Source organism: Neomonachus schauinslandi, chromosome 3, assembly GCF_002201575.2.
Source record: "Neomonachus schauinslandi chromosome 3, ASM220157v2, whole genome shotgun sequence".
In the NCBI taxonomy this organism is placed as follows: Eukaryota; Metazoa; Chordata; class Mammalia; order Carnivora; family Phocidae; genus Neomonachus; species Neomonachus schauinslandi.
In genome coordinates this window covers 183,185,055-183,208,768 of record NC_058405.1, presented here as the reverse complement: position 1 = coordinate 183,208,768, position 23,714 = coordinate 183,185,055, and the positions used below count along the sequence as shown (strand labels likewise).

Genomic DNA, 23,714 nt, shown 5'->3' with positions numbered 1-23,714 from the left:
GGGCAGCCGAGCGCGGCGCCGCCTCCTCTGCTCGCGGCCCCCAGCGCCCACCCCGCGGCGGCGGCCGGCTCCCGGACGCACCTCCCGCGGACACCGACCCCAGATGTAAAGCGGGACCGCAGCCCCTCGCCCCCCTGGCGCGATCCAGAGTCTCGCCAGCGTCTCCTCTGCCAAACCCCGGGCTGGAAGATGTGGCAGCCGGCTACCGAGCGCCTGCAGGTAAGGGGCACCCGCACAGCCGGGGGGCCAGCCTGGAGGAGGAGGTGCCCCGGCCGGAGGAGCGGAAGGGGGGGCGCCTCTGCCCACCTGGCGGGGATTTACCCAGAGAGGTCGTGTGAGACGCCTGGGTAGGAACAGGATGCTGTCAGCTTACCCCAGCGCCGGGCACCCGACGGGGGCGAGGGGGTGATAAATTGACAAATGCACCGCTTCGGGCGTTACAACTTTTGGCTTCGGGTGTTTGTGTGCGTGTTGATAGATATAAGGTTGCACTTTCTGACCAGCAATTTTAGATTGCGTTCCACTGACACAATTTACTGGTCTGGGGTTAGGGTTTTTGCATCCAGATTTTTTTTTTCTTCTTTTTTGTCTCCCGGAAAGAGGGAGCAAATGATGTGTGAAAGCATCCATTTGCCAGTATAATTTGGAAATATCAAACTTGTTTTGGCTTGGCCACGATATGCATTTTATTATTTTATTTCATTTCATTTCATTTTTTTCCTATTTGTTGGTGCTCTCCTTTCATCTTCCCTGAACTTCAGCTCCCCCATATATTTTGGAAATCAGAAGTTAAGTTCAGCCAGGAATACTTAACGCTCTGGGTCATCCCATCAAAAGTTTTTCAGTGCTGTCTACTGAAATGACAGACTGCCTTTAATTTGGATTCTGAAGTTGGGGTGTTGGGAAGGGGGTCAAAATGAAAAAGAGGGATGTTTATGGAAAGGAGTTCCTCCAGTGATGCTTTGGGACCCTAGAATTGCCCAGACTGCAAGGTTTGATGACTGCCTTTTGCTCACAAATATTCTCAAGAGAGAGGGCAGCTACTCTGCCAGATAAAATCCACTGAATCTTGCAGTGAAACTTTTGGCAGACTCAGAGCCACATTGTTTCCTAGTAAACTTTGAAGAAGTGTTTAAGTGGTAAAATAGAGCACCATTGGAGGCTGAGTGGGTCTGAAGTCTTAGAACAGTGGAGGCCAGGAGCCCTGGCTGGCTTGGGAGTTTTCTCAATGAAAATCCAGAGCTCCAAATGCAGAATGCAGACTGTCCCTTAGATGTTGGGAGAGGCTGACCTTTGCCTGAGAGTTCTCATATTGAGGGTTAACCTGCAGAGGGCATTGCATTTAGCAGAAACAGATGCCCCCCCACCCCATCCCTTTCTAAGCCTCCCTGGGGCCTGTGGATTTGTGGGGAGTGGGTTCATATTAACAGAACCTGAGACACTAGGCCAGTCCCCCAGGGTCTCAAACAGACTAAACAAGAAAAGGGACTTTTAGCCTTGGGAACAAGGTGGTGGGTGACCAACCTCTAACGTCCTCATCCTACTAAGAGAGTATCACATTGAGCTCTGAATGATTGACCAGAGGTAAGTGAATGTATTTTGGCAGTAACACCAGTTACCAGTTGTGCATTTGAATCCCCCCTTTGGTTCAGGGCATGGCTTCTATTCTAAAGGAAGGGGTGACTGAATGGGGTGGAAGGTCCCCCCATCCAAGTGAGGAGGACAGGTCTTAGAAGTCCTTGGAGAGATGAGGCCAGAGTTCCTGGAAGTGGCTTTTCTGGCCTGGGGCTCTGTGCCTCTGCAAAGTTTGTGGATTTTGTCTCTTGAAGTTATTTCTACCGGCCTGTTTCATTTAAGGACTCCTGTGTGCTCCAGAGCACATGACCCTTGGCAGGCAAGAGCTCTGGCTTACTTCCGCATGGCAATTGTTCCTTTACTAGAAATGTCCTCCTGGCTCTTCTGTGAAATGTACACATGTGCGTTTGGCTCGAGTCTGGTTTATTACAGTTTGCGCTTGCAATGCATTTATTTCATTTTGAAGTGTCATGTTGAAAGAGCCGGGGTTTGGGCTTTTGAAAGCTCAGGTAAACATGTCTTATCACTGACGAAGATCAAATCCCTGTTGGAAGGTTCTTCCCAACACCAGGCTCACCTTCATGCTTCCCCAATTTAGTCAACAAACCCGGTTCTCTTTTAAAGGTTCGGCTCAAGCCTTGCGATTATAGAAGTGAGCCAAATGGAGAAAAAAAAAAATCTTCATAGTCGTGGCTTCTTTCCAAACAGCAGCTCGACTCTTTTTTCAAAACACACAATTTGTATGCTTTTACTTTTTGTTTCTGAGCGAGGGAGTTGTTGAGGGTGAGGTGGTGAGTGAGCTGCGTGTAATAATATTTTATTTACATTCCTTGTGGTTATGTTTGTCACGGTCTCTGTTTGCTGTCTGGGATTTTTTCTTCTCCTTGTTGCCCTCAAGGCACCACCATATAGGAACGTTGGTTTCCGATTCCTTAGTGAATGGGATACTTTATCTTGCCCCGATTCTGTGGCCAAGGAGATGGTGATGGAAATTGTGTTCAATGGGGAGATAAATGATAAGTCCCACTCGTGAATGAAGTTACAGCCCCACCCTTCCTACACAAATCCTAACCTTCTCCTACAACCTCATTAATTTTTTTTTCTTCATTAATTTTTAATGCAAGACTTCAATTTAGATGAGCTGGAGTGCAGAAAATCCTTCAAGGAAGCATTCCCAGAGCTTCCTAATAGGACTAAGGGCTCAGGAACCAGTTTATTGTACAAATACCTAGAAACAGAAGAGGTGAGGGAAGAATAGAATGACATCTTTTCTTAATTGATTTTATGAGCTAGATGATGCCTCTTCAAAGGCTCTGTGGTCCTGGGAGCGTGGCAGAATCTTGCTCAGGCCAGACAGTCACTCTCTAGCTAATTTGGGGCTGGCAACCAGCCTTTTTTGCTCAGGAAAGGACATCTTTGATCGGGTTTGATTATCACTATCAATACTCACTTCTTTGCCAAACAAAATGATGCTGATGTTTCCCGATTTGAGGTGTAGCTGCTTGACCCAAATCCAGCATGGGCAGAGCGACCTGTTGCCCCAAGCAGGGCTGAGCTGGATCATTTCTCATTCAGTCACACACCCCGCGGCAAGTTCATCTGCTCCCCTGAATGTTAAAACTTCTGTTGCATCCCACTCGAGCCCTGGCTGGGAGCTTCTGCCATTAAAAATATAATAGGATCAAAAGGGATGTGAAGATTTAAATTTCCACCCCAACTTTTAAAAATGAATAAATATGAGTTCTTCCCTCTTCACCTTCTATATTACACAGTGGACTTTTTTTCTTGGAGGGACTCGGGAGAGTTATAAATTTTTAAAGAAGCAGATTTGAAACAGGTTCTTCTCAGAGAAGTAAAGGGGACTTTTCAGTAGAAAAGGGCTATGTATTGGTTTTTTAACATAGAGATGAGATTACTTCTGGCCTCGATATTTTAAAATTTGCATGAGTTTCCTAATTGTCTTAAATCTCGGGCAGAGGAGAATCCGTTAGAAACGACAGACTCATCCATACAAGAGTGAGGAGACGTTAGCCATAGAAACGTGTATTTTCCCAGAGCATATGTCTTCAGTGAGCTTCCAGATACATTTTTCTGCAGGCCAGGAAAGGAGGAGAGCAAAAGAAAAATGAATGGAGGCAGAGTTTGAGACAAAGGAGGCCAACAGATCCTTGCCTGAGGTGTAGTTCTCGCAAGGATGGAATGGAACGTGAGAGTAGGAAGGTGTATGAGAAGCAAGTTCTAGCAAATTCTAATTGTGGAGTCAGTATGTAACTGTTTTCTCATGAGGCTCCTTTTTTTTTTTTTTTTAAGATTTTTTTATTTGAGGGAGAGGGAGGGAGAGAAAGAGAGAGAATTAACAGGAGAGGCAGAGGGAGAGAATCTCAAGCAGACTCTGTGCTGAGCACAGAGCCCAATGCGGGGCTCGAACTCACAACCCTGAGATCGTGACATGAACCCAAACCAAGAGTCAGAGATGTAACCGACTGCGCCACCTAGGTGCCCCTTATGAGACTTTCTTTAAAGGTTCCAATTTAATCATTTGTCTGTCTTCCCTGAGATTGAAATTTTTCCGTGGCAGATCCAGAAAATGCAGAACTTCTATCCATAAAGCTGGCTTTTGGCTTCTCAGCCTGGATCATTCTCTTGCCCTCACCACTTTCCTTTTTATTCTCATTTTGTTCAGTGGCCGAGCATCAGCACCTTCAAAATGCGGTGCAATGAGGGAGGGTAGGGAGAAGACCAGATCCTGCTTTCTTTGGTTTCTGGTGAAACTTTGGGCTGGCAAAAAGGTCCAAGTAAATAAAACTTAAGTTTTACTGGAGATAAAACTTTGGAGATTTTAGGTAAGAGTACTTTGTCCCCCAGGATTACCTTGTCCTTTCTCTGCCTAGCCTTAGCTGGTAGATTTCACCTTCACTTGGCCTGGGGATTGTTCTAGACTTATTTCTCTATTATTATGCCCTTTTCACTTTTCCCCTGAGACGTGACTGAAGAACCCTTTAGAACGTCAGCTAGAGACCATTAGACCAGACCCACAGGGCAGAGAGAAGACTTTGGCAGATATGACACTTTCCCAGGCTGACCAAATTGACAAAAGGAACACAGATTAAGGAAGGTAATGACAGCAGTCCGTTTCTGTGGAGCACACACTGTGTGTGTGGCACTGTGCTAAGGAGTTTTATTTGAATTATCTAGTTCATTTATCTGCCATAGCCACTTTTATCATCATTTTATAGTGAAAAACAACAACAACAACAAAACCCCCCTGAAAGCCAAAGACGTGAAATGATTTGGTCAGGGTTGGACAGCTAGAAATGAGCGGAGCTGGAATCAGAACCAGGCGGTCTGGCTTCAGAACTCACTTCTTAACCACTTCTCTAGTGCAAAAGGATAAGACGATGCTATCCACATGCTGGAGATCTTGTTACTAAGAGCTAGAATTATAGCAGTGGTGGTCCCAGAGGCGGCTTTCGTCTTCCTTGTGGCGTGGTATGGTTGCTTGTGACAACAAGGGCTACCCTCTTTGGGTGGCTCACACCTCTGGGGGAAGTAAGCTGCTATGTCATACTTTAGCTGAAGTTCCCGATTGCCACCATTGGATCTTTCTCTGAGTTTGTCAGCGAAATCTCCACCAAGTGACTTGCAAAATGTCAGCCTTGGAAACACCTCTGCCCCCTGGTTACCCATTGCCTAAATTGGGCTGTTTAATGTTGACTGTACTGGGTTATCTTGGGGTGTTAGGCAACTTTTGCATTTTGTTTGATGTTCCAGATCGGCTCTCTCCTCCCCCCCCCCTTCCAGTGACTCCCATGCTACTGTGTAAATTAATCCTGTAAATTGGGTCCTGGAAGAGTCAGTCCCGGACAGACTGGGGAATCAGGCTCCGTTCCACAGAGCTGTTCGACTCCACAAAGAGCGAATAGTGGCAATGCAGGGAGTCGTTAGTGGTCAGCAAATAAAAGTAGTCCAGAAACGCTCAGTAACACTGCCATGGGCTTCACTCAGCCCTCCCCTCCCCTGGAGCCCACATCTCAACGGAGGCTTTGTTTAAGTACAGCACGAAGAAATAGTTGAGGTCGTTGTCCAAAGACGTCCTTGGAGTCTAGTGGAATTAGTTCCTATCATTTTATGTTAACTTAAAAAGGAGTTTTGATCCCAGTGTAGCTGCCAACCAGTGATACAACGTCAGAGTATTCCCCAGGTCCAAACCCTCAGGCCAAGAACTGGAAGAGGACAGTGTCAGGAATCAGACACAGACTGGCTTTGTGCCTTTGGCCTGTTTCAGTGCTTCCAAAGTCTCAGGGGAGCTCTCTCCCCTAATGCTGGTGCCACTTGGGGTCCTCATCTTGCTGAGGTCTTCTCTCCCATGCCTGATGGCCCGGAGCTCCTTCCTCTTCCCTCAGTGGCTGCCACTGGGGTCTTGCTTTGATAAGGGAGGTTCCAGTAGGGAACCCCTCCCCGCCAAATATATGCTGAAGTCCTAACCCTGCTACCTGGGAATGTTGCCTTGTTCGAAAATAGGATACAATCGAGTTGAGTCACTCTGGATTAGGGGAGCCCTAAATCCAGTGACAGGAGTCCTTCTAAGGAGAGATTTGAAGGCACAGAGGAGGTACAGGAAGGAAAGCCTTGGGAAGACCGAGGCAGAGAATGGAGTTGGGCTTCCACAAGCCAAGGAATGCCAGGGGTTGCTGGCATCCACCAGAAGCTAGAAGAAAGAATCAAGGGAGGGTTCTTCCTTAGAGCCTCTGCAGGGAGCATGGCCCTGCCGGCATCTTGATTTGGGACTTCCAGCCTCCAGAACTATGAGAGAATGCATTTCTATTGTTTTAAGCAGCACTGTCTGTGGTAATTGGTTACAGCAGCCCTAGTAAACTTAATGCACTCATGAAACCATATTGCTTTTGACCGCGTTCTCTGTATTTCTGGAAGCCTAGGTATGTCTGACTTTCATAAACTGGGACAAAATGAACGTGTCTCTCTAGTGTGCTCTTTTTATACCGAGTGTGTGAATTTATTTACAGTGGATTCAGAAAAAATGAAAACAGACATTATAAAACAACTAAATTACTGCTTCTTTCTCCCTCATCTGCTTCTGGTCCACATCCCAGGAACGGCGGCAAACGGGTTTTGTGTTGCTAAAGGGAGCGCCTCCGGAAAATACAGTAAATGTGCTTCAAGAGGCAGTTAACTTTGGTCATTAAAATTATGGGATGTGAAAGATAGTTTGCTTTAAGGTGGATCTCGGCGATACTTTCCCAGGCAGGCGGAGGCCAGGGGAAGGTTAGGGTTTTATCCTCAAAACAGTCCAGGTTGTCAGAGTCTCTGCAGGGTCTCTGGGTAACAGGCCCGCTGGTGACTGACTCTCCCCAGCAGGGACAAGGGGGCATTCACTTTAGATTCTGTTCAGGGCAGCCCCACATGATGGTCTGGATGATTATTTGCATCTGGTTGGATACTCTGGGTTGTTTTCGTTTTTCACTTGGTAACGGTGTAAATTATCTTAACGAAGAACCTCTTTCTACTGAGAAACTCACTTTGAAGACCCAAAGCAAATGTCGCAAGGAGTCACCCTTGCTTTCCTGGGCCGGGCTGGTGTTCTCCACGCAGTGGCCTCGGTGGCTCAGATGGCAAAGAGCGCAAAGGAGCCTGAGTCCGCGCAGGGCTGCCCTGGGGTCGGCGGGTCGTCGGGTGAAGAGCCTCTCCGGGTTTTAAATGCCATTTCTCCTTTCTTTCTCTTCCTCGGGGAGGAGTGAATGCGGCCCGCGGGCCCGGGCAGGGAGAGCAGAGCTGTCGGGAGGAAGAGGCGCCTGCTTTGATGCCCAGGTGTGGGCGACGTCCCGGGCCCGAGCCACCCATGGTGGGGGTCGTGGAGCCCGCGTTTCCTTTCGGAGTGTGCTGGGGGGCGGGGGGATTGTCCCCGGGGCCGTGGGGCCCTGCTGCTGGTGGGTGGCTGGTTTGTGTCCGGCCTAAGTTCTCCGTAGCTTAGTGCGTTCGCTCCCCAGCGCTGCCATCACAAAGCCCCGCAGGCTGGGCGCCCTCGGCAACAGCAGATCCGGAGGCCCCAGGTCTGAAATCAAGCCAACGGGCAGGGTTGGTTTCTTCGGAGGCTGTGAGGGAGGGTCTGTTCCGTGCCTCCCTTCTCGCTTCTGGTGGGTTCCCGGAAATCTTAGCTGTCCCCTGGCTTGTGGCCGCCTTGCCGTTCTGCACGCGGCGTTCTCCCTGGGTGTGTCTTTTTAGAAGGACACCAGGGGCCCACCCTCCTCCGGTCCCATCCCACCTTGGCTAATGACATCGGCGATGAGCCTGTTTCTAAGAAGGGTCACATCCTGAGGTATTGGGGTTTAGGACTTCAGCATATGAATTTTTGGAGAGACACAATTCAGTCTGTAATACTTACTTTAGAATTTTCTTTTGAGTACTTGAACCAAGCACCAAAAAAAAAACCCACAACAAAACAATGGGAATTTTTTTTTTTTCCAAATGGTTGTATGGATGTCAAATGGAATGGCTTATCTGCTTCATGTCATGGCTACTATTTTATACCTAATTTGATTGAAAAATTACAAAATAATAGCTGCCTAGGATAACAAGGTAACAGATCAGACATCTGGGAAGTATGTTAATAAGCTTGTCCCTTTCTCTCTTCCCCATTCTACTCATGAAGGAAACTCATATGATCTGTCTGGTCGTGATTTTTCCACAACTTTGTCCAGGTTTGTGCAAACATATACAAATATATAGAGGCAAATTTAGGTCTGTCTCATGTATTTCAATAATATAATCACACTATATATGTATTACTATGCATTTGTTTTTTCACTTTATAAAGTGATTCCTAGATATCTCTTCTGGTCAGTACAGTGGCTGCCCCTTCTCCACGATTCTGCTTTCCATGGTTTCAATTACTTGCAGTCAACTACAGTCCAGAAACACATGATCCTTCTTCTGACAGATCATTAGAAGGTCAGTAGTAGTCAAAGGTTACGTGACAATGCCTACATCCTTCACCTTATTACAAGAAGAAAGATGAGTACAGTGTAATAAGATATTTTGAGGGACAGACAGAGACCACATTCACTGAACTTCTATGACAGTATATTGTTGTAATTGTTCTATTTTATTATCAGTTATTGTTAATCTCTTACTGTGCCTAACTAAATTAAAATTTATCACAGTTATGTATGAATAGGAAAAAACAGCATATGTAGGGTGTGCTGCTATTTGTGGTTTCAGACGTCCGCTGGGGGTCTTGGATCATATTCCCCATGGATAAGGGGGGGCTACTCTAACGTAGCTCCAACTCATTCCTTTTAGTATCTGCATAGAATTTGTGGTAGAGTTGGACCACAATTTATTCAGTCCTTCCTCTATCAAGGCGTATCTGGGGCATGTCTGTGTTCTTTTGTTGTTCTCCTGCCTGTAGATAATACTGTTATAACTCCCTAGGCAGGTCCTTACGTACTTGCACTTGTATTTCTTTAGACAGGAATTGCTACATCTAGGGTATGCATGTTTTATGTTTTAGCAGCTGTTAATGAAGGCCTCTGTGAGAATTCCGCTTTTTGATCAGAAGTGTGTACAATTCTAGCAGAGGTGCAAAGAACATAGTTTGCTGGAGAAAGGATAGTCTTTTCAACAAACGATGCTGGAACAATGGGATATCCCCAAGCAAAACAACCAACTCCAAACTTTAATCCTTACTTCATACATCTGGCATACAAAAACAAAATTCATCACAGGCCTAAATGCAAAACCTTAAAACCATGGAACTTCCAGACAAAGACAGTAGAAAATCTTTGTAACTTTTTATACATCAGCATAAACATTCCTAACATCAAGGCAATGCCCAGGTCTATTACACCCCGAAGTTTCTTTGGATCAGGCCAAGATTTCTCAGAACAATAACAAAAACATGATCGATAAAATTTGATTAAATGGGGCTTTATCAAAATGAAAACCTTCTGCCCCTTAAGTGATTTTGACAAGAGAATGAATAGGTAAGACACAGACTAGGAGAAAATACTTGCAAATCATATATCTGTAAGAAAGGACTTGTATCCGGGATATCGAAAGGACTCTCAAAGCTCAATAGTAAGAAGATAAACAACCCAATTAAAAAAAATAATAAACCAAACAATTTGAGTGAAGAAGTTATATGGACGAGAAATAAGCACACAAGGCTATTGAACATCATTAATCATGGAGAAAATGCAAATTAAAACCACAGTGAGATATCACCACATAACTCTAGAAGAGCTGAAATTAAAGAAATTTCAACCACACCATGCGCTGGTGAGGATGTGGATGAACTAGAACTCTTACTGCTGGTGGGACATAAGGTGATAGAAGGCAGATCAGTGGATCTGAGGATCGGATGCGAGGAAAGAATTTGAAAAGGGCTTGAGTAAATGTTTGGGGGTGATGGATGTGTTCAACATCTTGATTATGGTGATGGCTTCACGGGCTCATATATATGTCAAAACTTTGGAAATTACATAGCGTATCATGTGTCGGCTAAAAAGGGTATGTGAAGGAGTCACTGTATGCCAGGCACAATGTTAGGTGTTGGGGGAACTAAGTAATAACATGGTTCCTGCCCTCACTTCTGTGAATTCTCTGTAGCTTTCGCATTCTTTTAACTGGAAACTAAAATTCTAACCTAGCATATAAATAACAAACTCTAGTTCCGTTCACTCCTTTTAAAGCATTTCTTTATTTAGTCCTTGAAATGACATGTTTCATCAGTGTCAGTTTGCCTGAAGGTCCTAAGGGAAACTAGTAGTTGAGCAAAAGAAGAAATCCCACCCAAAGTGTGGACGGTTCGAGTTGGTGCTTTGTTGTTCCTTCTCTCATTTAGGATGGCCCCTTTCTTGTTCTTGCTCCTGGTGGTTTGTTTCTCACCTCTTTCCAATCTGCCCTGATGGCTTAGTTCTCTGAGGCCTTTTTGGCCCTTTTCCCAGCCCCTGGCTCTCACCCTAGTGACCAACAGACTCAGGAGATTGTGCTGTTGAATGGGTGAATTTCCAGGGTTGTGGCCCTGTGGCTGGCTGGACCACCTTCTTGATATTCCTCCTCCTGCAATAGAAAACAGAATATATCATGCAAAACCATGAATGGGTCTTGATTCCAGTTTCTGAATATGATGTGCCTAGCAGATGTAGGGTCTGGCTTTCTTATGAAATAATTCTTCTTCTCATGAGTTTGACAACTCAAAACTTCAGCTAGCACATAGTGACTTTACCAATGGCCATTGAACCTTAGTAGAATGCTATTGAGAAACATTCACAAAAGTGTTAATCTAGTTTAAAAACATTTTTTTTTTTCTCCTCAAGGAAGAAAATTTAAGGCACTTGACTCAATCCTTTTTAAAGTAAAGGACAAGGAGTGCAAGAATTTGCTCAATAAATATCCGAGGAGGGCGCCTGAGTGGCTCAGATGGTTAAGCGTCTCCCTTCGGCTCAGGTCATGATCCCAGGGTCCTGGGATCGAGTCCTGCATCGGGCTCCCTGCTCCTTGGGAGCCTGCTTCTCCCTCTGCCTCTCTCTCTGTCTCTGTCTCTTATGAATAAATAAATAAAATCTTGAACAACAACAACAAAATATCTGAGGAGACCATGTGGCATATTGTCCAACTGAGGTCCTTTTGAGGTGATGGGGACAGTATTAATAATTAACCGACATAGCAGGCATAAACCAGAGTCCCCTGGCAAACCAGGCTGTGTGGTCACCCCTAAAAATGGCAGGTAACATGCTGGACTTCTGTTCCTATCCCTGTCACTCTGGGAGTGGAGGAAAGAAATGAAATACATGGAGGTGAGGGACAGCAGATGGGCAGGAAAGCCAGGGAGAGGAGAGATTGGGGGGGGTGGGGGTAAAGAATGCGCACATAAAAAAGAGGACAAAGTGGAAGGGTGAAGGAAGTCACACACGCACTCAGCACCATCCCTCGCACGTATGCGTGCTCCCCAAAATGTAGCTGTCAGTCACATGTTCCAAGCAGCTGTTGGCCTGTGGAAACATTATTCTTTTGAGCAAGGGCATCCGATGTTCACACCTGCTCAGTGGTGCTGAATGCTTTGGTGGATTTCTGGCTATTTGGAAAACTAAGGTTTTTCAGATGAAGACTAGGAAACTTTGAGGGGGAAAAACAAAGACGATCCAAAGCCAAAGGGTGGCCAGCTTAGGGGAAATGGGAGGATTTGAGAGAATATTTCTTTAGGCTACGAATCTGGCTACCTGTGACCAACATAGGCTGTTGAAGAGGGGAACGATTAGGGGGTTTTTAATCAGGCACCCATGGATATAAATCTTGGCTGCCTCACTTATTAGAAGTTACCTCAGGGCCTCTGATTTGCATTTTTTTCAACTTTAAAATGGGGATAATAACATTTAGCTCTTGACTACTCATTGAGGTATGGACTACAAAGAGCTTAGCATGGTAACTGACAAGTACTGGGAGTCAGTAAATACTAATTCCTTCCCCGCATTTCAATTCCAAAGGGTGAACTAGGAATAGCCGTGTAGCATCTTAGGACTGGGTGGATAATAGAGTTTTGGTGTTTCTCGAAGTGTGTTCCGTGGAGCATGAGTTTAGCGAGCTACTCACATGAGTCTTGCCACAGAGGGTTCAGTCTTTAGTTTTGGGAAGCAGTGGGTGAAATGAAGTGAGTCTGATTTACTGCAGGACTTCTTGTAGACTTTGAGATGCCAGTGCCCCGTGAATTTCCACGTGAGGGGAGAAGAGAAGGCAGCCCTTTGTGTAGAAGTGTCCTGCAGTCCAGAGTGCTTTAATACAGAACTTGAATTTCTTTAAGTTGACAAACTGTGGGCCTGAGGCTTGGCTCTAGCTTACAAAAATATTTCCTTTGGCACCTTCAGTGTCTATAAAAACTTGACAAATTAGTTTCCAGGATTGAAAAATTAGAAGAGTTTATAAGGAAATCTGGACTTTCTGATTCTCTTAGAAAATGGGAGGTTTAAGCCACAGTGGGTTCTGACATAGTGACCACCAGCCGGCGCTGTTCTGTGTGGACGGGGAAGTGGCCTCCAGCTTGTCCCAGGCCTTCTAGATCAGGTGTCACTAAGTCCCATAAGCTGATGGGCCTGGGACACTTGGCCTGGGGACTCTGGTCCAGTTCAGCTCCTTCGTTTGGCTGGTGGGAAAGCTAAATTCAAAGTTCATGTAGTCCTTGGAATCAGGATGAGGTTCTTGGTCTTCTGACTTTTAAAAGCCAAGGCGATAGAAGATTGTGTGACTATGTTTATTTGCTTAGCATCATTCATTGCTTTGCAGGTACAACTCCGGGAGCCCATCTTCAGGTGCCTGGAAGCCAGCTCTTCTCCCCTCTTTCTAGGGAGCTGTGTGTCAGAGTTTGTGTGATTGGAGCAGGGACTCGCCATCGCCCTTTCTCTTCAGGGCACACAGAAGCATGGGAACCACAAGTGGCCTTGTGCTTGCCACGTGCTGATCTTGAGCCCAGGGGAAGGCTTCCAGGCACAAGTGGGAGGCTTCTCTGACTTTTCACTAAATCCACAGCACTGTTTCCTGCATAGCCTATGCCAGGCAGGTGGAAATTTCTCATTGTCATAATATTGGCTCATTTGGGGGCATTTTTACTGCCAAACATTGGCACAGATGGCTTCCAAAAGGGGGAAATTTAGAGGATGGAGAGTAGTTTTTAATTTAATGGCTTTCAACATTTTCCTTGCAGATTATCAGCCTATGAAGAAATGCTCAAATGTTATTTCAGGAAACCTAAACTGAAAGACATCTTCGATGGTGGCAATACCTTCAAATTTAAGAATCCCTGATTCCACCAACCAAACAAACAAAAACAACAAAAAACAAACCAACAAAACACCAAACCAAAAAAACCAATACCAAACCACTCAAAAGCATGCTGTAGATGTTTTCTGGTCCTCTTGGGAGTAGATCTGCAGCTTCACTTACCTTCCCAGATATGCTGCTAGTCTCCTTAGCTCTGCCCATTCCTGCAGAATTACGGGATCTGATTATTTTTAGCATTATAAGTATATGGAGTTAACCAGAAAGTGGCTGTAAACCAATGAGTTAGACCTCTCACTTTCAACCAGTCTATTTGGTTCCTGAAGGCACGGACACTGTGTACGTCCTGGTTCCTCTGAGTTAGACTGTCGAGTCAGGATGGAGATGGTTTCCTATTGCTCCTCCATTGGACCCCCTTCCAGTAAGAGTTTATGACTGTCTTGGGCGCCTGGGTGGCGCCCAGATGGTTAAGCGTCTGCCTTCGGCTCAGGTCATGATCTCAGGGTCCTGGGGTCGAGTCCCGCATCGGGCTCCCTGCTCTGCGGGGAGCCTGCTTCTCCCTCTTCCTCTGCCATTCCCTCTGCTTGTGCTCTTCTGTCTATCTCTCTGTCAAATAAATAAATAAAATCTTTAAAAAAAAAAAAGAGTTTATGACTGTCTTAATAACTATTCTGAAAATTATTATTATTATTTTTTTTTTAAGATTTTATTTATTTATTTGAGAGAGAGAGATTGAGAGAGAGCATGAGAGGGGGGAGGGTCGGGAGGGTCAGAGGGAGAAGCAGACTCCCCGCCGAGCAGGGAGCCCGATGCGGGACTCGATCCCGGGACTCCAGGATCATGACCTGAGCCGAAGGCAGTCGCTCAACCAACTGAGCCACCCAGGCGCCCTATTCTGAAAATTATTGCACACTATAATCAGACTCAGAGTTGGGTTATTACTTACCTGTCTTTCCTTCTTATCTAATCTAAGTTAATCTAAACTGTTTTCCTACAGCACCCTTTATTTTTATTTATTTATTTTTTTGAGAGAGAGGAAGAGAGTGCAAGCAGTGGAGGAGCAGAGGGAGAGGGAGAGAGAGAATCTTAAGCAGGCTCCACACTGAGGCTCGTCTCAGGGGCTTGATCTCAGGACCCTGAGATCACGACCAGAGCCGAAATCAAGAGGTCGACACCTAACTGACCGAGCCACCCAGGTGCCCATCTCCAGCACCTTTTAAAACCAGAAATTCATCTGAAATAGTTTCTGCTGCACAGAGTTAGCTCTGCTATAGCAGAAAGGGGAAGAGATAATGCTGGCCTGCAGAACATAAAGCTCTTGGCCAATCTAAAAGCTCAGAAAATACAGTTACGTATTAGATCCTTATGTAGTTCTGGAAAGATTGGTTTTGGTTGGTAAGGAAAGAAATTCAAATGCTTTTGAAGTACTTTTCAGTAAAAGATAGAAATACCACTGACACATTAAAACAAGACTGAAATAAAACCCTTCGAATACCAGTCATATAATGAAGGATTTAGTTGTACCTGAAAACCGAGGAGAGCAAGTATAACTGAGCCTGAAACCTCCAGCTCTGAGCTTCCCAGCGGCCTAAGAAGAGAAACGTGATGAATTACTTAGGTCTCATTATCTAATAGAAGACTCTCCATCAACTCATCTGGAGCCCCAAGTGTTTTCCTAAATTGAAGACCCTAGAAGTTACCATATGGTTCTTTATATGGGACATCGTAGCACAGATGCTTGGGTGATAATATTAATTGTAGTTTTTGACAAAGATGTCTCTGGAAGTTGAAAAAAATAAACAATGAAGTAGGAATGCTAAGACTGTTATCCAATGTAGCGGTTGAAGTGGACATCTGTGGGTTTTTTCTGCCCAACTTCATTTCCCATCTTCTGGTAACAGCACCCTGATCTCACCTTTGGGAATTATTTTCCCTCTCCCGTGTGTGGGGGACTCCATGTACTTCAAGGAGGGGGACTGTCAGTGCGCCCTCCTCCAGCTCTGGCATCCTGCTGTCTACGTTAATCGGACACTTTCTCCCCAAATTGGGATCCCGAGCAGGGTGGTAAAAAGGCTGGAAATCGCCAAAACTGATTATTCTGCCCACCTAGATCTGTAGTGCTTCTGCATAGACCCCAGGAGCTTCTTGATCCCCATCCTTCCTGAGCTTGGTCCTTCCGTATCTCCTTTCAACCTCGTATCACTCTGATGATTAATTTTTTACTTCTCCAGTGAGCTGGAGTTGGTGTCTATTGCTTGCAACCCCTGCAGACTCTGATTGCAAACTCTGATTGATATACAGGAAGAATTTTCCATGAACCCACTGGTGTTCAGCCTTCAAATTCTGTGTCCTGAAACGTTCTGTGTGGAGCAGAGCTTGTGTGCGGAGAAAAGCGAGACAGCCATGCTTGAAGGGTCTCCAAGATACCAACCAGAAGGTCATGGACACACACCTGTCCTTCCTTATGGGTACCCTTTCCTTGTCAAAAGTGTGCTTGCTCCACTGGGGTATGAAGAAAGGGTACAGACATTTCTCTGCCTGGAATTTTTCTCTCACATAGCCCTACTTTAATAAGTGCCACTGAACGAAAAGAATCCTCGTTATCCTTTAATCCTGGCCCGCAGCTTCCGTGTTCTGGCCCATCGCTGGAGAATGATTTTTGTCCTTGTTGTTTATAAGGGTGTAGCCTGGCTATTGGCATCTGCTATAAATCTTAAGGTTTTTATAACTTGGATATCGCTCTTACCTTTCTGCCAAATCTCTGTACTGAAAAAGCGGCCTATCATTTTAAGTAATGATGCTTTTATGACGTCAAAAACAAATAAAGTAATTTTGGTCCACATTATAAAATGAATCCCTCTTGTCTATCAGTCTGGGGTGGAAATGGTGTCAGGGATGCAAACAGCTGTTTTGGCCAAAATACCCAAAAAGATCCAGTCTCAGGCTGAGTCTCAGTTCTCGAGAAACATTTGTAGTTGTTGGTTAAAAATGTGAATGGCTCCGTAAGTTCAGTCTAGGACAGTGTGGGCTCTTCAGCCCAGAAAGTTAAATATGTCCAACTTTGGCAGCCCTGACCTTCTGGGTAGAGAATGTAGTTCACTAGTCTTCAAGACCTGCTTTGCCACTTTGATTTAAGACAAGGCGGAAATCTTCAAAACAAAGCTCTCTGAATCCAGGAAAGTCTATCTGGCATCAGTTAGCTTGGGCACCGCCCCCCCCCCACCGTCCCCCCCTTCCCCACCCCACTCCCTTGTCTTTTCTCTAGGAGCTTGAAGCTTTATAGAAAATGAATGGCTTTGCAAAAGTGCAAATTTGGGAGAGTGTTGTACAACCAAAGAAAATTCAAATTAGTATTCCTCCTGTGGGAATCCTCTTGGGGAAATTGAAATTATACTTAAATATTCACGTATAGAGTACAGCCAATATCTGTTTTAGGATGTTGACAGACTGAATGATACAGCTCGGTGGTTTTCTGGAAGTAAGGTGGGCTAGAGAAGGAAGAATACAGAGTCTAAAAAAAACGTACTAATTGGTGTTTCCTTCTCTCTGTTGTGTTAATGGTAAATAGCCCAGACTCAGTGCTGATCTCTTTACTCCTTGGCCCAGAGAACTGGCGTTTTTCTTCATAATGTAATTTACCGCCCCTGTTGGACAGAGGCTGGCCCGTGAGATGTGTGTGTGCTCTGAACAGGAGGGGACGTGTGTGCTGGCGGGGTCCCTCGGAGCAGGGCAAGCATTCAGCAGAAACGTGGAGGGAGTCTTTTGGAAATAAAACCTAATTTGCAGGGATCTCTACCCGTAAGGTAGACTTGCTCTGCGATGTGGGGCCGTTACCTGTGTTTTCTCCCTTCTGCGTGGACTCTCTCCCTTTCTTGCTTTTCTCCTTCTGCTTTTCTCACAACTAATAGGAGTGAAGCTCTTTCCACTCCTGCATTTCTCTGAGCTCTCTTGCTCACTGCTGTATCTTTCAGACATTTTTTATAGCTCTTCCAGGGGGCGATGGCCACCTCTCCTTTCTCCCATCTTCCTTTTCGGCGGCTACAGGCTCTTTGGTGGGTTGGAAGTCACAGCTAAATTGGACAAAAACAAGTTTGACCATTGCTTCAAAGCTACTGTTTTTTGGGGATTTTTTTTTTTTTAATTCTTTCCTTCTCACTTTTCTTTTTGTTTTGGCTTAGGGCTAAGAGCGCATGATCTTTGCCTTAGATGGTCATCAAAACTCATTTTTTGGGTTGTAGATGAAGAGGCCAAATGGATTCATTTTGATCCAAGGCCTGGAAGAAATTGATAGACTGTTGATTGCTTGTAAAATGCACTTTAAAAAGTCTTTCTTGGAGCTTAGCAGATGCCTGCTTTCATTATGTTAAGAAACTGATGCTATTTATCTATTTTATTTCAATCATTGGCCCCTCTAAATAGGAAATTTAACTTTGATTTGAAGCTATTAATGCCTGCTGGTAAATAAGAAAATGCGTGATAGAGCAAATTATTTTTCGTCTCTTGCATTTCTTATGGGCATCTCAGACTCGGGAATTTTTATGTAGCATAACAATTTCATAAGTGTTAACATGTTTTTTTAAACTTCATATTATAAATAGGAGCAGAAGCCTGCTTCAGAAATTTAAAACTAGATTAAAGTTGGCCAGAGCAGAAGGCAAAGTCATGGCTCTGTTACAACTCACATCTTGGGGTTTTGGGTAGTCTACTGACAATGCAGTAGATTCAAATAAAGTGCTCTTATTATGGATTAATACTGTTTGACCTGTGGATCTTGGAACTTGAGAGGGTCATGGAATTTTTTTTAAGACATCTGTGAACCCTGGGGTGCCTGGGTGGCTCAGTCGGTTAAGTGTCTGCCTTAGGCTCAGGTCATGATCTCTGGGTCCTGGGATCGAGCCCCATGTGGGCCTCCCTGCTCAGCGGGGAGTCTGCTTCTCCCTCTCCCTCTGCTCTCCCCACCCCCCGCCCTGCTCTCTTTCTCTCTCTCTCAAATAAATAAAATCTTAAAAAAAAAGACACCTATGAACGCTATGTGCATTTCCTATAGACCAAAAATATATACCTTGCAAATATATTAAGTACTTTTCAAACCTCGTGTGCTTTATTGAAAGAAATATTTATTTAAAATAATTATTGATTCATAGTGACTTTTGGACTTTATGCATATTTTCAAGTACTGAGTATCAAAGTACTATATGTGGGTCAACATCATTGTGGGCTTAAAAGGGACTGTGGTGTTTGAAAGAGGTGGGGGCTGTAGATTTGATTAATGCTGATTACAGGGGTGGGGTAAAAACACACTGACTTTGGTGGATTTGTCAGGATGCTTCCCCTCATGTCCCTGTCTTACAGGCTTTACTTTCAGTAAATGTTATGGATCTTTTATTTTTGGGTGAGGAGCCAAACTGAATTATAAGGTGGGTCTCAAGAAGTGGTTCCTGTGCTCAAGAAGGTTTCAGTCAGTTAAATATAGATTGTTGTTGTCATGGAGGAGACTTCCATCCCAAGACTGTGGAGGGCAAAAGAGGAGAGCCTTTGTCATCTGTCCCCTTTTATTGTGAACACAAAAGCTTCCCTTCAAGTTCTATCCAGGGGAATGCTGACATCTAAGAGATGAGGACTATGTGTGACCATATATCGGTTGGGAGAGCAGATTTTTTTTTAAGATTTTATTTATTTATTTGAGAGAGAGCACGATTGGGGGGGGGGAGTGGGAGAGGGAGAAGCAGACTCCCCGCTGAGCAGAGAGCACAATGTGGGGCTCAATCCCAGGACCCTGAGATCATGACCTGAACCGAAGGCAGACGCTTAACGATTGAGCCAGCCAGGCGCCCCGAGAGCAGATATTTTAATTGACACAGTCCTCTGACATGAGCCATCAATTGATGCTGGTCCCACATGATCTCAGATGGTTTTCCAGCCCATCTTTTAATAAGAGCATGTTGTGCAATGGCATGTGTTGAAAATTGCCAGGATTACTAAGAGAGGGAGACTTTCTTTGTGATTAAAATAAAAATCTCATCTAAGTGTTCAGAAGTTTAAAATTTTTATGTTTGTTTGGACAGATGCTATTTGGCTAATTTCTTATTTGGGAAAATGTTATTTAGTTGATACTGCTTGTTCTTTCTTCTCTTTCTGCAGTCTTTTGCACATTGGATGTGAGAAGATTGTATGGAACGAGGCCAAATGAACAAAAATGTTGGTGATTAGGCAGATTTCCTTTCCTCCCTTCTGTGGCCAGTGTTTGTAAAGATCTGTCCTTATCAGATGCTGAAGAGTTGCTTTGATGCTTGGGTTCAAAGTCAGGTACCATCTTCATCTCTCTACATCTTTTAGTGCATCCTGGACCATTTCCCACATTTTGTGTGTTTTTATATTCGATGCCTTTACTAATGTTTCCTTAGTTTGAAATATCCTTCATCACTTGTATGTTCTGCCGAGGGGATTGTCCTCCTTCCGTAGCAGATGAAACTACCCTTCTTCTGCCTTAACTCCAAGTGTAGTGAATCATACCTTTTTTCTAAGTGTCCTCAGTTCTTACAATGCAGTCATCCTGCTTAGCTCATTCTAGTTTTTCTTTTTGTTAGAATTACTTGTGGACTTCCATGTTCTAGAAGCCTCTAAGCCCTAGGGGCTGGGGACTGGGTCTTTATTCCTCCTTGTATGTCCTTTGCACCTGGCATAATACGTGGGATATAAAGCTAGGAGCACAATGCAAGCCCAGTGAACATATTTATTTCTGTAGAGTTCAGTAAATGCATGATATTTTATAATGTATTTGCCATCTCTTAATTTCTTTGGAAGGAAAGGAGAGAGAGGTAGTATGGCATACATGTCATTATAAATCAGTGAGGATGCTAAGAGTGGAGTTTGACTTTTGCATTAAGGTGGAGGGGAGGTGGGGGGGTGGAGGGAGGGGGAGAGAGAAACACTTGTATTTGTCTTTAGAGCCAACTTTTAATGAGGAAGCAAACAATTCTATGAGTCTGTATTAAGTTCTTTAGAATATATCCTGGATCTCTTTGACATTTAAGTCAAAATATCATACATTGTATTTATCTTGTAGCTAAGTTATTACCTGCTTACTGTAGGAATATTATCTGTTATATTTAATTTCAGTAATACAAGAGATGTCAACACTCAGAGCTATTCATAAAAACAATAATTAAAATATAAAATGTAGAATCTGTTTTCCTTAGCGTTACATCTGTTTCTTGGTAATGGTTGAGTTTTAGATGGGAGAAATGTTTAGGTTGCTTTTCCTTATGTAAGATGAAATGCTCTCTAGTTGAGCATCTTCAAGAAACTTGGAGGTGTCCAGGATTGCTAAACACATTATTTGTTGTGCTCTAAAGCAAAGAAATTCTAAAAAAAAAAAAAAAAAGAGAGAGAAAGAAAGAAAGGAAAAAGATTATTTCAAAAGGAAACAGAAGCCAGCTTGATTTCCATTGACCAAATAGGGTACACATTGACCCTCAAAATAAGTAATAGCTGTTGTGGATTATAGCCCATTGAATAAAATAAGAATCTATGAGGCTATTCTGATATAAACTGATACAAACAAATAAATAGGCGAGGAAGGAAAGCTCTTCCTTATTACACAATGTCAACTAATGAATAAGGCAATAATGATGGAGCTAGAAGCTCACCATTTTGCAATGATCATAATAATTGGTTCAGGCAAGAATCACTAGAGAACACTAAAACTGGTGGGTGGATGTTTGATTTGGAACAGGATATTCACATAATCTCAAAGTATGTCTCCACAGATGATCAATTGAAGAAAGGGAAAATTGCAACTTTTCAGTGAAGAAATCAAGTGGGCATCACCTTAAACAAATAATCAAAGTTGGCATCACCCAAATTGGGCAAACCATTATCGGTGTCTCCTGATATGGCGCACTGGGCAGTACCACTTGAATGGTATTCCTGTTTTGGGATTATGTACTCTACCAAATAACTGGCTTGTGCTCTTAAAAAATTTCAGTGCCAAGAAAGACAAAAGCCAAGACACTGTTCCAGACAGGACAACCGAGTGCAGTGCATGATCTTGAATTGGATTCTCGGCCAGGAAAAGAATTGCTCTAAAGGACTTCATTGACATGGTTGGCGATATACTTTTACGACAGTTATGCAAGAGAGTGTTCTTGTTCTTGAGAAATATGTAACTGAACATTTTAGATGTGAAGCGGGGTGACATCTGTAGTCTGTATCTTAGTCTCAAGTGCATGTGAGGGAAGTAGGGAGGAGAAAGGGGGAGGGAGAGAGAGGGAAAGAGTGAGAGGGGGAGGAGGCAGGGAGTGAGGGATGAGGGAGATGGAGAGGGAGAAGAAGGAAGGAGGGAGGGAGGAGGGGAGAAAGAGAGATGGGAGTGGGGAGGAAGGGGAAAGGAGAAGGGAAGATGGGAGAAAATGAATGAATGAGAGCAAGAATATATCGTAAAGGAAACGTGGTCCAATGTTGATGGTTGGTAGATCTGGTAAAGGGTACAACTATTCTTGCTGTGTTTGGGTAAATCTGAGATTATTTCAGAATCAAATGCTAAACAAAAACACGTTACATAGACGTGTTTGCAAAGGCCATTTCTCCTGGTTTGGGGGATGGTGGTCCCTGAACTGTCTGAAGCCTGAGGGCAGGGGCTGTTCTGTTCTGTTCCTCCCCACACACCCAGTGCAGAGCCCAGTGCCTGGCAAGAGGATGCAGTCCATAAATATTTGTTTGATGGACACATGGCTGGCACGGCCTTGAAGTCTCTCGAGCTATGGAATATTTCTCTTTGCACAATTGCAAATGCCAATTGGGAGTGCCTATTTTACGATTTTCAGGTTCCCTTCCCGCTAGTTAATGGCTACATAACAAGCTCGTGGTAGCCAGTGGGATGTGAACAGGAGTCTGAAAGGGAGGGTACCTGCTTCTCTGCCCCTTCTTGCTCTTTTCTGGTGGGAATATGGATGTAATGGTTGAAGGTTAGACCATCTTGGGGGAGCCCTGTGCTAAGGACAGGGTACAGAGGGAGAGGCAGCTCGGACCTTGATGCCTGGGAGCTGCCACACCAGCCCTCGGCTGCTTATTCCAGACTTCATTTATGTGAGAGAGAAATAAACATCTGTCTTCTTTAAACCACTGTTATTTTGCTGTTTCTTTCATTCGCAACTGAAGCTAATCCTACAGGATACAGTGTGTTCTCTAAGAATCCTCACTCTTGAATTTTTGTTCCTCTGTGGAGCTTTGTATTCAGTTTGTCACGTATATACACATTGACTGTAGAAGTTCTCTGGCCTTTTTTTTTTTTTCCCTTTTTCTTCTTTTTCTTTCTGTTTTCCCAGGGTAGAAGTTTTCTTATTCTGAGCAGGATTCTGTTTCTGTCCTTGAGTTGGTGTGTCAGTGTCTGTACTTTGGGGGACTTCACATGCTGAGGGTACCTTCCTTTCTCCTCTGTCATGGCAAACCTTCTCCATTTTGCAAATTGCTAAATTGGTCTGAAAAGATGGTGAGAGCCAGCTTTCCTTAGGAGGTTTCTTGTTCTGACAGACCAAGCTGGAGACCGGATGTGCAGAGGTAAGCACTTGCGATAATCAGAAAATAGGAAATTTTAACAATTTCCAGTTGCCAAAAACATTTTGCTTCAGTTGAAGGATTCGGAGCCGGTTCTAAAAGGGCTCCTTCTGCCTGGTGAGTTTTGTTTAGCAAAGCTTTGTACTTTTTGGAATCCACTCATGTTTTCACTTGTTCAGCGGATGGTTCCTCCTTTGGAACTATTTATTGCCACTAAGGTTTGCGGCGTGTTCGGTCCCACAGATAATAAATGGGTGTGGGTGCCCACAGCACAACATAAATAGAGGAACTGACTTCCAGCTTGTTTACTGTCAGACCGGTATGTAAGTAGCAGAGCTTAACTCCTCAATTATGTGTGCATGTTTCTGTGCAGCAGAACTCAGGAACTTGAAAATGGACCCTGTAGGCATCTTGTACGATGTTCAGTTGTTTCCTTTTAGATGTGATGCGAATGATGATTGTATTGGCTTGCGTAGTTCCCCTGGTCATGTTGTTTCATGATCTGGAGGCTCTGAAGTACGAAGGGTGATTTCCTTTCGGTGGGCTGTGTTGACTACTGGCGCTCTGGCTAATGTGAATTTGAGGGATGCTTGATCGTCACTTGAATGGAAAGCGTTCTACTTGGAATTGCCACAGGTGAGGTCTTCCAGCTCTCTAAACTCCAGCTAGCCTGGGCAGGACTCAGTGATGGCTATCGTATGCAAATTTGGATTGCATTCCTACAGAAAAGAGAACAAATCACTTATTTGTCTGTGGTCACCTGATGAAGTCCCTGTCACAGTTTGGTCTGCAAAACA

General features: G+C 44.3%; 1 protein-coding gene across 1 annotated transcript in view; it reads left to right on the top strand.

Moving 5' to 3' along the window:
- The first annotated feature begins 7 nt into the window (after positions 1 to 7).
- The window catches only part of PID1 (phosphotyrosine interaction domain containing 1), a 222,584-nt gene continuing 198,877 nt past the window's right edge, over positions 8 to 23,714 (top strand). Inside the window, exon 1 of the mRNA XM_021682967.2 lies at positions 8 to 219. Within this exon, the coding sequence (XP_021538642.1) occupies positions 190 to 219 (30 nt within the window). The 5' untranslated portion in view covers positions 8 to 189. The remainder of the gene's footprint in view (positions 220 to 23,714) is intronic.